The sequence below is a fragment of the Eumetopias jubatus genome, unplaced genomic scaffold (genome assembly GCF_037043125.1).
Source record: "Eumetopias jubatus isolate StellerSeaLion01/CBP00866 unplaced genomic scaffold, mEumJub1_p1.0 scaffold_3, whole genome shotgun sequence".
Lineage (NCBI taxonomy): Eukaryota > Metazoa > Chordata > Mammalia > Carnivora > Otariidae > Eumetopias > Eumetopias jubatus.
In genome coordinates this window covers 142,425,130-142,441,081 of record NW_028274809.1, presented here as the reverse complement: position 1 = coordinate 142,441,081, position 15,952 = coordinate 142,425,130, and the positions used below count along the sequence as shown (strand labels likewise).

At 48.3% G+C, this 15,952-nt stretch overlaps 1 protein-coding gene across 1 annotated transcript; it reads left to right on the top strand.

Annotated features, from left to right (window-relative positions):
* The first annotated feature begins 2,379 nt into the window (after positions 1–2,379).
* Positions 2,380–15,693, top strand: RGCC (regulator of cell cycle). The gene is made up of 5 exons (XM_028106840.2): positions 2,380–2,587; positions 3,099–3,284; positions 11,912–12,019; positions 14,267–14,329; positions 15,601–15,693. Exons 1-5 carry the CDS (start codon positions 2,539–2,541, stop codon positions 15,606–15,608), a joined length of 414 nt encoding a protein of 137 aa, XP_027962641.1. The 5' UTR covers positions 2,380–2,538; the 3' UTR covers positions 15,609–15,693.
* The last annotated feature ends 259 nt before the right edge of the window (positions 15,694–15,952 follow it).

Sequence of the window (15,952 nt, the reverse complement as noted above, 5' to 3'; positions counted from 1 at the left end):
TCTCTCCCCACCTCTGTCGCTCATGAATAAATAAATAAAATCATTAAAAAAAAAAAAGACTGCAACATTCTTTAAAAAAAAAAAAAGAATAGGGGTTACCATAAGGGTTACTAATGGGATGTTGCTGACTAGACAATGGCATAGGGATCCTTCTGGGGCACTGACAAAACACTGTATCTTGATCTGGTTGGTAATCACGCAGGTGTATACATAGGTAAAAATTTATCAAACTGTACTCTCAAGATTGTGTACTTTACTGTATGCCAGTTTTGTCTCAAAAAATATCCAAGGCAAAAATGACAATGTTAACATGTGTTAATTCTCAGTGTGGATACAGAGTACTATTACCTAATCCTCTATATTTTCCTGTATATTAAAATTTGTAATTAGGAAAGAGACTCCTCCATAGCCAAAGTGACTCCCATCCTGGAGGGGCCTTTTGCCCCATGTCCCCCATGCTTGGGTCAGTTCCCTTACAAAGGAGTACAGACAACAACAACCAACCGACCTCTGCTAGTAGAGACAAGGCTATCTTCATTGTCAACTTGCTCAGGAAATTGACACAGCTGCTAAAAAGTGGGGCTGTTTTGTAGGCTCTTCCAAAGATCAGCTTGGCTGATTCTTCAGCTGACAGGGACTCGGAGGCATCCTGCATGACCTGGGCTGGGGTGTCTATCACCCTGCATCCCAGCCCTGGATAAGAAGGCAGAATTGCGTTTGGAAAGCAGTTCCCTGGCCTCAGTTTCCAGATCTGATGCTACTCCGTTAGCCCAGGGCATCACCATTGGGTGCCACGCAAGTTAAAGAGCATGAGGAAGGAAAGGAGAGGGGGGGAAAAAGAATTTAAAAGGGAGGTGGGAAGGGTGCCTGGGTGGCTCCGTCGGTTGCCTTCATGATCCCAGGGTTCTGGGATCGAGCCCTGCATCCGGCTCCCTGCTCAGGGTGGAGCCAGCTTCTCCCTCTCCCTCAGCCTGCCACTCCCCCTGCTTGTGCTCTCTCTCTGTCTAATAAATAAATAAAATCTTAAAAAAAAAAAGGAGGTGGGAAAAATAAGAAAAAGAGAGATAAAATGAAAGATGCTTTGCCTTGTCGCCTCAAGGACCTCGGTGATCTGCTTTCCCACTTGGAGCCTCTTCCTCCTGTCGGCCCAGTTCTTCACCTTAAAGGTGGAGGAAGGGAGGGTGTGGTGAAGCCCCAAGTGGCTCTGAAACCAAACAGACCTGCCTTTCCTCACTACCTGACCAGCAACCTACTTAATCTCTGGTGCCTCAGTTTCCTCACCTGTGAAACGAGCAGTAATTCCACCTCTCAGGATCGCTGTATGGGCTGGAAAATGGTGCATGCCAGAACCTGACCCAGGAAGCTCTTGATAACCAGGGTAAGGTGGTTATCTCTTCCTTCCCAGGCCAGTTTTGTGGGTCAGAGACCCTGGCAGCCTTGTCCAGTAGAACTTTCTCCGATGGTGGTCGTTGAGGGCTTAATATGTGTCCGGTGAGCCTGAGGGACTTGAGGTTTTCATTATATTGTATTTTAGTTGCCTTACATTTGCATAACCACCTGTGGCTAGTGGCTGCCGCCTGGGGCAGTGCAAGGAGAGTTATTCTTGACCATGACTGAGTCCCTCGCAAGGGGGCTGGGCAGGGTTGCCCATTGGTGCGGACACTGCAAGGCGTTGGGTATGCGCCGCATCTACGCAGTAATTTCTTTCCCTGACAAAAACCCCTCCGGAGTAAAGTCGGGGCATGAAAGCCCAGGACAGGGGCAAACTCCGGGCTCTCGGATGGGAAAAATTAAGGCTTGTAACCGCGTGGACTCCACGAGTTCTGTCCCTGTCATCCTCTACCCTCTCCACTCCGTTTGCCCACAATCCGTCAGTCCCCTGGGGAAATGCGGTGGGGACGCGGGAGCCGCCCTCTGCGTGTGTGACACCCCTCTGGGCCTCCCAGGGCTACTTTATGCTTCGCAGCAAACCCTAGAGACTCAGCACGTCCATTTCACAGACGAGGAAACTAAGGCTGGAGGAGGTAAAGGGCACGCGGCAGGAAGTGCGGGGGAGCTCCAGCCCAATCGTAAACTCTTTGGGGCTCTGGTGGCGACAGAGACACTTCAGCGAGTCGGGTTGTTAGGGCGCGCGGGCGAAGTGGCGAGTAAATATTTGGGGCTGTAACCCGGGCTCCGGCAACTCACCGTCACTGCGGTTCCGCGGCGGGCGCGTGGCGAGGGCGGTGCCCGAGGGACAGGGGCGTCCCCGGCGCCTTGGCTGGCTCACACCCGCCGGCCCCGCCCCGGCCCGCCTCCGCCCGCGGCTATAAGACGGCGGGGCTGGAGGGTGGCGGCGGCGGGAGAAAGAGCGGGCGGGCGCACGGTGCAGGAGGCGACGCGGCGCGAGCGCAGCCAGGCGAGCAAGACCGGCAGGGCGGGAGCGTGGGCAGCAGAGCGGGCCCGGCGCAGCTCCGGCCTCGGCGCGAGTGGCTGCACAGTCTCCGTACTCAGCACCCCGCAGGACCCTCCGCCGTGCGCGCGGGGCCGAGCCCGCCCATGAAGCCACCCGCCGCGCAGAGCAGCCCCGCGGCAGCCGCGGCGGCAGGTGAGTGCGGGACCCTTAAAGCCCTGGCCCTCCAGAAGAAATGGGGTCCCGGGGCGTCCCCTTACCCGCCGGACCCTGCCCCTGGCGGGTTCGGCCGTCCTCCCCGCGCCGGGCTGGGGACACTTAACGGGCGCGTCCCGACCCAATCTTCCCACCGCTACCCGTTCGCACGCGCCCCCGGGGGGACGAGCGTGGGGACGAGCGTGGGGACGAGTACCCGAGAGCGCGTAGGAAAGAGTTCGCTGTAGCTGGGTGACCTTTGGTCGGCACCCTCACACGGCGGAGGCTCAGTTTCCGTGTCTCTGAAATGGGCCGGATAAGAGAACCGCTTCAGGGGCTAGTTGAGAGTATGCAAAGATAAGCAACGGGCAGCGACGGCGTGGCTGTCACTCGGCACGCGCGCCATGTTAGCTATCCTCGGGTTAGCTATCCATGGTGGCGGCCCCCTCCGGGCCCCGGGACGTGATGGCCGCCCCGCCCCAGCACCTGAGCCCGCCATCCCTGTCCCCAGCCCCGGCCCTGGACTCGGCGGCCGCCGGGGACCTGACGGATGCGCTGTGCGAGTTTGACGCGGTGCTGGCCGACTTCGCGTCGCCCTTCCACGAGCGCCACTTCCACTACGAGGAGCACCTGGAGCGCATGAAGCGGCGGAGCAGCGCCAGCGTGAGCGACAGCAGCGGCTTCAGCGACTCCGAGAGTAAGTGTGGTCCCAACGGGTAAAGTGCCGGAGCCCGGGGATCTCCCAGTAAGGAGCACTGGGGGCTCGGGTCTCAGTGTGCTGATCTGTAAACCGAGGGGCGGGGCCCAGCGAAGTGAGCCCAAGGCACCGAGCCGTCCTAGGGCGCCCGCGGCGGGGGCAAGACCCCCGGGGCTGTCACTCAGAGGCTCTTGGAGGGCCAGCTGGTCTACCTGCCGCCTGCAGGTCTCCAGAGGCAGGGGGGTTTAAGCAGCTCGCCCTGACCCAGCCAGACGGGACTCCTGGGACCTAAACCAGGCTTTCCCACAGTTACCTCTCCTCCCATCCCCTGCCTTTTTCTCTCTCTTCCGCAGTCATTTTTTTCAGAGTGTGTGAGGCAAGTGCCACAGGAATGGGGGTGGAAGGAGACATGGGAGGGCACAATGCTGAAAAATTTGTGACACCAGGAAAGGTTTCATAAGCTGCTGTTCTTGGGATTTTTGAAATAACTTCTTGCATTTTCTTCTGGCTCTGAGCTCCCAGACTTTCTGCTGCACTGCCTGCAGTTTTCAAAGACTCTCTGGTGCTGCGGAGTTCAAGTGTTCTAGAAAGGGCCCCTGTTCCTTCAGGCAGGTCCCACCACCGGGACGGCTGGCTTCCACACCGCCCCCCACCCCCGCTCAGGCTGGAGAGGGAGCCAGAGAGCAGATGGACACAGAGGTGCCTCCTGGCCACTTTTCTCGTAACGGAGACTTGACTGCCCCTAGGTCTCTTTGTCTTAAACAACCTTGCAAGGAGTGAGGCAGTTTTTTTCGAGGATCAAATGGTCTGTAAGGATTATAGACATCTGTTTAGGTGTCAAACAGCAATTTTGGTGACTTTTCAATATTATGTGATTGTTGGTTTTCAAATTCTGGATGACTTACTATATTTCAAAGTGAACTTTTCTGAGTTATTCTTGAGACTTCATTCCCTAGATGGGTTACCAGCATGAATGTCACTCCCTTTGTTGCCCCTGACTCTGGAAGTGAAAGCAATGACATAGTGACCTCTTCTTCTGATTCTCTTCTTTTGAAATCTGAAGCTCTTCCTTGTTTCTGGGCAAAGACGCAGTCCCAGACCTCAACATGAGCTGTCCTCCTGAAAATGAATAAAGGCACTCGTCACCCTGTCCAGGGTTTGAGTCAGAACCCTGAGGTCCCTCTTGACTTTCCTTGGCAGCCCTGCCCAAGGGTTAGATTTAATTGCAGCTTTTTGAGGTGAACAGGAATGGAATAGTGTGCTGTTAATTTTCTGTTTTGTATTTTTGGACTTTATGGGTAATGACTGGACCGCTTATTTTCAATTTCAAAGGGAAATCTAAAAACTTTTGAAATTTATCTCAATATCAGTGGCCAAGCTTAAATATGTCTCCTTCTGCTGGGGCATGCAGCAAGTTATTCATCAAGTACCAGTTCTCTCCCCCACCGGAAAGAAGGCTGGGACAGTCTGTCCAGTGCCGTGCTATTGCAAAGAACAACTCCTTTCTAAACCACAGCCGCAGTTGGCTAGAATATGGTCTGAGCTGGCCCATCATATGGGTGATTGCAGTTCCCTCGGGGTAGGATTTCAGATTGGAGATCTGTTTTCAGGGGCCTCAACGAGAAGGCACTCAGAAACACATTCTTAACAATTTGGGGGGAGATATTTGGAATATTCTATAGTTTCTCTTGGGGGGGCAGCGTGTGTGTGTGTGCGTGTGTGTGTGTGTGTGTGTGTGTTTCGCTTTCTGCTTTTGTTGTTAACTGTTACATGGACCCTTAGTTTGGTGGCTAGAGGGGTAATGGGGATGGTATAAAGAAGGCTCAGATGACAGTAGTCTTCCTTATAAATGTGTAGTTTGTCCCCCATAAGACTGGTTAGAAATAGTGTTGGCAGAAGAAGTGTGTATCCAAATAGTAATTTCTTGAGGAAGCATAGTGTGCTTAACTGCCACCAAGAACAGAGGACAAACATTTATTAGACATATTTGTCTGTTCAATGCTTTTCTGAGGAAGAGAATGTTTGAAAGAGGTAGATCCTACTGAGATTTAGGCCACCAAAAGGGAGACCTACCAGGATAATGATAGTAAGAGCAGCTCACTTTTACCAAGCCCTTACTAGGATTATTGTTATTATTTATTAGCTCTTACTAGTAGTGATCTCTTTGCTTGCTTTAAATGTGTTATCTCATAGGACCTCTACCATAGTCCTATAAGATAGGCACCATTATCTCCATTTTTCTGATAAGAGAGCAGAACCACGGGGGCCCTCTCTTAAGACCTTGCTCTTGTCACCATGGATGGTTAGCTGGAATGGGAACCAGGTCCTCAGGAATAGACTTACTTGAAGTCCCGTTGGACCCGAATCATAATCAATAGTGGTTGTGTCTGAGGGTGTCTCTTCAAGGTAGTGGTCATCTGGCCGGGTCAGTGGGGTCCAGACTGAGTTCGGTCGGAGTCCTGGGCAATAGGTGGGCCTCAGTTTCTCTAGCTGTGAAATTGAAAGGATGCTATTTAGTAGTGCTAGTAGAAACATCCATAAGCTCATGATTAGGAAGAAAAAATTTGCTCTGTTTCATGCTTTCAAGAAAACATTAAAATGCATACACCAGGCTCTATTACATAGATCAGATACATTTGAGCCAGTGTCTTGCATGGAAATGTTACATACGAGCTATGAACCAGGAGTACCTTAATTCTCACTCTGCCTTCCACCTACTGCTCTATCACTCAAAAAATGTATAGCCGCCTTACAAGATAACTCAAAGCAGCAATTCTGTTTTTTGAAGAACCCTTCCTTGGGGGCGCCTGGGTGGCTCAGTCTGTTAAGCGTCGGACTCGATTTTAGCTCAGGTCATGATCTCAGGGTCATGAAATTGGGCTCTGTGTGTGGGGCTCTGTGCCGAGCACAGAGCCTGCTTAAGATCCTCTCCCTCTCTCTCTGCCCCTACCCCTTCCTTCTCCAGGAAAAGAAAGAAAGAAAAGAAAAAAAAAAGAAAAAAAGAACCCTTCCTTTTCTCACTAAAATAAAAAAATTTGGGTTGCTTGCATCCAAAGAAGAAACATAGACACTCCTTCCATCCAAAGAAGCAAATTACTTAGATAGAAGAACATTTAAAAAGAAATACTCCCTGTTCCCACTTACAGGGGGTCCTCCAGAGACATGAAGAGAACCAAAATGAAAATTGCAAGATAACGCCACATTATGGGTGGCATTCAAATGGGGGTTGATCAAAGCAGGCTTGTCCCTTTCCACTAGACTTGGGTCCAACAGGTAATCTCAGACACTTTGGTGGGAGCTGTTTTAACGTCAGCAGTAAAAGGGCAGTGTAATTAGGAGCTAGGGCAGTGTTGTTCAAACTTGATTCTTAGAGGTGCTCCAGAGCTTGTAAACTTCTGTGGTTTGAACTTAATAAAAAAAAAATACTGTTTTTCAGTATTTTCCAAAACTGTAAATGCACACCATGATTCCTCAAATATGCTTAATGAAATTTTAACTCATGATTACAAAGTTTTAACCAATGTGTTAATTTGTTTCCACCAAATGATTTTATGCGAGGTTTATAATATTAACTTGAACTTTAAAAGGTGGTAGGAACTTCTCTCTTTGCTGTGTTGGGGTTTTGCACACCTTTTTCCTTTGAAGTGTCGGGGTGTGGGGGGTGCGAGTGTTTTGCTACTTAACAGGAAGGATCCGAAGGCTCCTGTGTATGCGAGGGATATTGTGATATTGTAGAGCCGTTTTAGGGAATGAGGAACTGGCTTCTTTAGCATGTGCAAGACCAGAAAATTTGTATTATCTTTGCCTAGAGTCTTACAGTTTGCGCCCCTGCTGGACCTGAGTGCCAGCATGACAAGTATTGGCTGATCCGGCATAGGAGCTCCAGAGACTGGAATCCGAACGTGTTCAAGCCAGGAGAGAATGAGAAGTTAGGAACCCCCAGGGTGCCCTGGCACGGTGGTAGGGGTTCCAGGTGGGGGATGGGGCTCACTCTGACGGAGACCTGGAGAGGTGTCGAGAGGGGCCGAGCAGTGCCAGAAGGGAAGCTGGGGCGATAGTGTTGAAAGGAGATTCATGCCCCCTGCCCCTGCACGCCCCACCCCCATTCCCTGTGGCAAAAGGGAAACAGGTCCAAGGCTTTCTTTTTCCCAGTTAATTACTATAGTTTGCTTGTCTTCAACGTGTGGGATTGTTCTATATTTACAGGAGCTCTGGGCAAGGTTTACCATCTGTGGCTTTCCTTCCCTCTGGAGTAGCACATCTCGGCGCTAACCCTAAGTTACCTTTCTCCCCACCCCCAAGCTCAAAAAGCACAATTACCTTTTAAACAAGCTTCTGTTTTTACAGCTGAGTTTCTCAAGCTCTGTTGGTGAGCACTAAAGTTGGATGTTTGTATATTGAATATGCTGACATTTCTTGAGCTGGTGTCTTAGAAAACTTGGTCCCTGAGCTGGAGGTTCCTGGCTTCAGCTTGCCAAGTTGACTTGCCAGGGACATTTCTGATGGAGCTTTGAGATGCTCATGAGATGGGGCTTTAGAGCTGATTGAAGTAGATGCTGTGGAGCCCTGAAATATCTAGTCTTATCACCTGCCAAGGTTCCCCAAATTATCACCGTATGTGCCCCTGGAATCCCTGTTAATAACAGCACCTGATATTGGGACGGGGCGGTCATACCTTAAAATGCTATCGGCCAGCAACACGTTGCTGTCATTTTATCAGACTAACTGGCCGTTGTTTTGCAAGGGATAGAGTTCCAGAGGAGTGAAAAGAACAGGAAGTCAAGCTTTCCTTACCTTCTCATCTACCACAATGCCTTCCATGAGATCTTCATGGAGCGTGCTTAATAAAAGTCCGTGGAATGAAATCTTAATGAATAAAAGGAAGCGAGGTCTAGAGCTTGGGCTCCTCCTGTGTTGGTGGCTTGTTTTAGGGAGGTTTATTGTCAGGTGCCTCTGAAGATAAGCTTCTCTTAAGAATTTTGCTACTCTCTGAGGAAGTGGAGGAAGCCCGGCCCCAGAACCTTGATGGTTACTATTCTCTGTGGCGACCTCTCCTCTCCTGGACATGTCATTCTCCATTTCGCCAGGAACTTTGGAATAAAATCATGAAAACCATAGGAATCATACATGGAGCGCCTCGTTACTATTCCCCTTCTGCTGCAGAGGAAACTGAGGCTCAGAGATGAAGTGATTTTTCACAGGCTCACACAGCTGTCACGGCCTCCCATCCTGAACGTCTCTACTGTGACAGCTTCTGCTGGGCTTTCTAGTAGCTTTAGGCTTCTGGAAGTTGCTTTCTTCATGAATGACGTGTGTACAATATTACCACAGGGTGGAACTAAACTGTGGGCAGGTTTGGCTCAAAGATGCTGGGGGTTCATTTCCTGTTGATGGTTGAATATTTTGGAGGCTGGAGTCAGGTCTGGCTCAGATTGTGTGCTGAAACTCATGGAGAGAGAGAGGAAGCAAGGTGTGGCAATGTGCCGGTGTGTGTGTGTGTGTGTGTGTGTGTGTGTGTGTGTGTGTGTGTATGTATGTGGTTGGGGAGGTGTAAGGGGAGAGGGGAAATGGGGAAGGGAGCACTTGCTATGTTGACATGCCTGTGTGTGTTTATATATAGATACTGTAACCTAGTATATTTTTTCTCTCCCTCCCTTATTGGAGTAGCATGAGTTCATTAGCCGTAAGAGAAACTTCTGATTATTTTAAGTTTGGTTTGCAACCGAATTTATTAGGCAAGTAACAGCCGGTTTGTCTATATATTTTCTAAGTTTGAGGAAAATACTTGGATCAAAAAGGCATTTTCACACCAGGCTTTAAAGGCCAAGAGGTCCACTGTGGCAATGCCTGGTCCTATGACTCATTCTCTACAGAGTTTCAAAACCACCTGAGTGACCCAGAGTTTTTCCTGAGTACTCATTTTGCAATGGACTTTTCCATGTCGACATGATTTCTTCCCTGAAAACTCAATGACATTAGTCTGCTTGCCTGTGAGGAAAAACAAATTGTGTGTGCATGTCCCCCCCACCCCCGTCCCTGCCTCCCCCAAAGGATGAGTATACGTGGCTGGAAAATTGTTGAGTTGGAGCAGAAGAGAGATGAAATCCAAAGTCAAGGCAAGGGCGGGTGGTGCAGGGCAGGGTGGAGTGAGGTGTGGTGGTGAAACTGGATCTCAAGGACCGACTGCTTTTGGGAGATAGAGACCAGAGGTGTGGCCACTGAAGTCTGGGCCAGCAAGTCTCTGGGCTGGGCACTCTGGGCCAGGGATGGGGGCGATGCTCTCTAGTGTCCTTCGGAACCAAGATGATGTGCCAAATGCCTCATATTCCTTCCTTCTGGCTCAGGGGTCTGGGCACGAGGTCGGCCTCCCCGGGGCCCTCTGTGGTTTCCCTGCCTCTAAGTCTTACCTCATCTTTTCCCTACAAGTTTCTCAGGTTCTATTTGTGGCGGTTCTCCTTCCTATTATGGGGTGACAAACAGTAATGCTCTGCTGTAGGTCTGCAGCAGACGTGACCACTTTCTTGAATGTAAGGGAAAGGCTTCCCCTTGAGAAAATCCAGACTGCTCTGGAGGTGGGCTCAGCTGACAAAGGCAGAGAGGCTTCCCCAGCTGAGTTCCATGGAGTGCAAGTGTCCTGAGAAATATTAACTTGCTGCCACGAAAATTGTGTCTCATAGTTAAATTTGAGAAATAAGGCCAAGCTGGTTTATCATAAGACTTCTCAGGGACCTTAAATTGGGAAGACACAGGAGGAATCTTCAGGGGTGCTCAGTGTTTCTCAAACTTAGTTGATCACATGGTTCTTCTTTCCAAAGGACCAGTGTTCTGAGGAATATATTTTTGGGGAAATAAAAGTGTGAGGTTTGGTATTTTGGATCTCAGTAGGTGTTCATCATCAAAGCCCTGAAAAGTGACTGTGGTCCTTTTAGGTGACCTGGGCTGGACCTCTGAAGGGAGAAAAAATTGGGAAGGTTGGGCATATTTGGAAGAGTGGACAAGATGAGTGTGTAGGTCAGGAAGACAAGATGGTGCTGAGGCCACCTGGTCAGAGGAGGGTGGGAGGAAAGGAAGCTGGGTGTCATGCCTGAGAACTTGAAGCAGCCTTTTTAGGGATGAAGCTGAATTCTTTTAGGATGAGAAACCTCTGGTTGTGTAAACCCTTTTTATTCTGAGTATATCTATATTCTGAGTATACCTGTAACTTAATTCAGGTTCACTTTAAGTTTTGGGGACCAAAGAAAGATGTTTTTGCCTCCTCCTGAGTTGGACGTCCCTGGATTGAAGTGGTGAATCCCAGAGAAGAGTAGAGTCCTGGCCAGGCCCTCTTGATTCAGCTGCCCTCTCTCACCTGAAGAGCCTTTCCAGAGTTCATCTCTGCCACAACCATGGCTGGCTTTGTGTTTTGTTTTAACCAGGAAGGCTGTTACTTGCTGACCTCACAGGCCACATCCTGCTTTGGCTGGCTGCTCTGCCTTTGAGCCCTTTCAGTGGGTGCAGCTCAGCCACCAGCTCCCTTCTCGTGTCACAGCCACACGGCTGGGCTCTGGCCGTGGGTTGGTTTCCTCCTCCTTGTCAGGGTCTAGAGAAGTAGACTCTCAGAACTTAAGAGCTGGAAGGGACTTGAAGGATCATGAAGCCTTCCCATTTTATTGGTGGCTAAGGTGAGGCTCACAGATACTGTCTTGCTCAAGGGCGCCTGAGTCCCTAAGTAGCTGAGATGGTTCCCTTGACTCCCAGTGCAGCCCTGCTCCTGGGACCTTGCCTTGCTCTTGCTCTGGTCTTTGGGGTTATGACAATAGAGGGAGCCACAAAATCACTCAAAGTGTCTGTAATTGACAACCTCTAGAAGAAGTATTTCTCTCTGACCCTCTAGCTTATCCTTAGAGTGTAGGTTCTCGGGAGAACCATGACAAAGACTCTCTTGAGTAGGCAGGGAGGATTATTATTATTCTTTTTTAAACATTTCTTCAAAAGATGTATTTATTTATTTTAGAGAGAGAGAAAAAGAGAGGGGGGGAGGGGTGGAGGGAGAGAGAGAATCTCAAGCAGATTCCCCGCTGAGTGTGGAGCTTGGCACAGGGGCTGGATCGCACAACCCTGAGATCATGAACTGAGCTGAAATCAAGAGTCAGATGCTTAACCGACTGAGCCACCCAGTCGCTCCCAGGAGGGAGGATTATTAACTAGTGGGATCCAACCTTGTATTTGTATTTTAGGGAATTCAGAGGGCAGAAGGGACATTTTTTTGGGAAAGAGGATTCTTTAGGTCTAAAATCCCAAACACCCACAATCAGCCAAGCATTGGCGTGGTTGTCGGTTAGACACCTGGACAGTGGGCTACTCTGTGTTGCAAAGGAAGCTGGTCTGATCATGATCATCCTATCTCACTCTCCATTTGTTAGAGAAGCAAGGTCCCTGGTGTGCATGACACATCTACACACACACACACACACACACACACACAGGCACACTCCCCTGCCTCAAATCATTTCGGGGGCATAAATATAAAATCTGGAAATCAACCTGTTTTCTTTACAACTTTGCTCCTTTTGGAGAGGAGCTGTTGGTTATCAATAGACTGTGGCCTGTAAACCACCTTGAATGAGTTACTTTTTCTTTCCTGAAAGGTGCAGATTCGCTCTATAGGAACAGCTTCAGCTTCAGTGATGAGAAATTGAATTCTCCAACAGATTCCGCTCCGGCTCTGCTCTCCCCGGCTGGCACTCCTCGGAAAGGTAGGCTCATTAGCTGTGGTGGGAGCTCGTGGTCTTCCTTACTGCCTCCCCCCCGCATCTCTCCTTTCCTACCCCTTATCCCTGACCAATCTTCCCCAAACGTGTGAAACAAATAGAACTAACATCCTCGCACAGGACGGTGTGAAGTGCAATTTGTTCTTTCTCAAGATTTTGATCAGTGTGAAGATGAATCAGATAAATGGGAGGTGGGAAAAAGAATGCAAATTCTCAGGGAGAGAGAAGAACCTATATTCTTCAGCCTCTTGCTTTCTCTCAACGTGGTGTGATCAAGACGGCCAAATGACAGTGCTCTCTCCCGGACTGGCTGGTTCTAGAGTTGAAAACTCAGCAGCAGTTAGGCTTTGCAGAAAGTGGAATTCTTTTCTTAACTAGTTGACCAACGCTTTCAGATTACCAATTTAACAATTAAATGGGGTCATCCTCATGAGACAAGCGATGATCTAACATGATTTAAAATAGCAGCCCCGGCCTGGCTCTACTGTGGTATTAATAGACCCAAAAAAAGTTTTTAAAGATGCATGAGCAGTTTCTTATTTTTTGGAACTTGTCAAATGTCTCCAGCTAGAGAGCTGAATGTTCTGTTATATTGGACAAGTGCCCTCTTGAAAACAAAAGGAGTTTTTTTCCTCAAGAAACATTATACTGCTGAAAATAGTTGCAGAATGCAATAAAAATGGAACACAGTTAAGAAAGAAATATGAAGATTCCATTACTTTTCTCACTCCTGGCATTAAGGAGGAATTTCCCTTTTTTTCAAAAGAGTGATTTTTAAATTCTCCTCTCAACTGAGCAGTGTTAGCACCAGCCAATGGGGGGGAGTCTGCCATTGTCCAGCTCCTTGTGGGTAAAACGGAGCTATTGAATTCAGAGAGACAGAGCAGTCTAGGAAGTGGCTTCAAACGTGCCCAGATTTGCTACCTGATCCTCCAGAGATAGGAATTAAAGACAGAGAAAAAGCTCTAGTGGCAAATTGACCTGAAAAGCTAAGAACAGGGGTGCCTGGGTGACTCAGTCATTAAGCGTCTGCCTTTGGCTCAGGTCATGATCCCAGGGTCCTGGGATCAAGACCCACATCGGGCTCCCTGCTCAGCGGGAAGCCTGCTTCTCCCTCTCCCACTCCCCCTGCTTGTGTTCCCTCTCTCGCTGTGTCTCTCTCTGTCAAATAAATAAATAAAATCTTTAAAGAAAATAAAAAATAAAAGCTAAGAACAAGGAGCTATTTGTAGCCAGCAAGGGTTAATTAATAAAACTGTCCAGGAATGCATTTCGGAGAAGGCATGAATGATGAGCTCTACAGGGAAGCGTGTATATCTCAGGATACAGAGGGAACAAAAGCAAGATAAGGACCTGTTGCCTTGTGCTACCACCTGGATGGGATGGGGCTGTCCAGGACCCGGACGCCTCACGTTGCCTTCCCCGTACCATTTTGACAAAGTATGGTGGCTCTTCGTTAACATTTATCCTGGAGGGACTCAGAGTGGCAGTGTTGCCCTGGGGTGATAGCACAAACAAGAATGGGTCAGAGGTGAGGCAGAGCGGGCATATTGACTCTGGGTGTCCGCTCTGCACAGTGCCATGCTTACCAAATATTTTTTGATAGATAACTCAAATCCTACATAATCAAAAAATCAAAACTTTTTTTTTTAGAAAACTTTTTTTTAAAGATTTAAAAAAAATTATTTATTTGAGGGAGAATGAGCCAGAGAGAGAGAGAGAGAGAGAGAGAGAGAGAGAGAGAGACAGCACAAGTGGGTGGGAGAGGCAGAGAGAGAGGGAGAAGCAGACTCCCCACTGAGCAATGAGCCCGATGTGGGGCTCGATCCCAGGACCCTGGGATCATGACCTGAGCTGAAGGCAGATGCTTAACCGACTGAGCCACGCTGGTGCCCCAAAATCAAAACTTTTATCTTCTTCCCTAGCCCCTCACTCCCCCTGCCCTTTTAAGGTATTGAAGGGAGATTCTCCTTCCAGGTTGTTGGGGTGGGGGTGGCCGGAGGGCTGATGAACTGAAAAAACAAGAAGGAGACTTTTAGGTGAATCTTCAGAATCAGTGTCTGAATTGACTGTAAGAAACACCGGAGCAGACACTGAGGGTTGGTATAGGACACTTGAAAATAATGTCTCTGTAGATGCAGGGATGCAAAATGGGGTCACATAATCCTGGGAACAAAGGGCGGCATGAGCTGTCATTGATATGGAAACTGAAGGCCAATTTTTGTTTTTCAGCCAAACTAGGAGACACGAAAGAGCTAGAAGACTTTATTGCTGATCTTGACAGAACATTAGCAAGTGAGTACATGCCTGGTATTTAAAAAAAAAAAAAAATCAAACAGAAAACCAACCAACACTGCTGATAAAGTGCCATAATATTTACCAGCTTGCCTGGGGGCAGGAAGTTACATCATCAGGCTTCCTTAGGTTCCAAAACAGAACCCTAGTGGCTCAGAAAGAAATTCTGAGGATAAGCTTGCGTTCATGTAGTAGATCGTGTGCCTTTCCAAAGGGTGAGAACAGGCCACCAGCAAACAATGACATTTTGTTTGAGAAATGCAGAGCAGTTGTTAGAGCAAGATGGGAATTTTACCACCAGGATGGCTCGGCAGGCTTTTTAGAGGAGAAATGAGCCAACTGACCACAAAAGCAACATTCTAACAAGCTAGGTGGTTCCATCCCATGGGCCAGGGAAGTCCTCCCAGGTTAGATCCGGGGGTTTGGGGAGGTCTGACTTCTGGAGGGTCCCAAAAGAGAATTGGCCTGGGGATACCCCCTCACCAAAGGCCCGCGCCAATTAGTAAAAGACCTGGGTTAAGTACACACTACCTTGTTTCCCATTTGGCAGTTGCACTAATGGTACCCCTTTTGTGTGACCGAAAATGTGCGGAACTGAAGATATCAGACCATAACTACAGTGTTGAGAGGGGAGGGGCCTCTAGAAGATGGGGCCCTGAGATTCAATCTACCCACTCTGTTTCAAAAGGAAAGGATTGCAAGAGCCAGAAGGATCAGCTAGAGCTTCCGGGGTAAAAGTTTCAGCAACTCTACTCTTGGCAATCACAGAGCAGAAGAATTTTGTCCTAGCCCCTTAATTTTTCAATGAAAGAGTTGATTTTCCCTAAGAAATATTTTATGCTATACTCTGCTAAACAGCCAGGTCAAACCTGAAAAATTAGATCCAAAGCTGGTTATTTAAAAATGACTTTGTTCTTAACACTGAGACCTAACTATCGGGTGGAAAGTCCTTGTGAATTTTCTATTTTTTGGAGAATTTTAATGGCCCATTCTCTTCCATGCGGTACCATCCCACATCAGAAGACCAAGGCCTGTTTTGACAGAGATGATGGTAATTACAGCACAATTTGTATGCAACCCATGTAACAAGCCTGCCTACTTCATGGAAATTGCAGCTGGCTCCCCAGTTGTACCAGTTAATCAGACATACATTACGTGGGAAGCCTGCCATTAACGTTTGGTGCTTTGATGCCTGTGATGGTGTCATCTGGTTAAGCAGAGGCATTGGAAACTTTTGTGAGTGGATAACCTTATTTATCTCTTCTTTACAGGCATGTGAAACAAGGAGAAGTTCTGGGTCCTTTCATCATAAGGGAGAAGCTTCGGAAGGCTCCAAGGACCTGGTAAAATCAGAGCAGACAGAGACAGCAGCTCACCTACCACCAGGCCATTCTCAGGCTTGTCCTAAAACCAGCCTTTGAGATCATCTCTGGGCAATTTAGACAGTGACACTGACTTGGTTTACAAGCTTGCAGCGTATTAGAACAGATGATCCACGCTAATATTCTATTTTCTCTCAAAACCTAGCTTTCCCGTAATTTAAAGTGCTTTTGTGAACATATTTGTAATTAATTATATATAGTTGGAAACAGTAATATGCTTTTCCCAGTATAATATATTTTT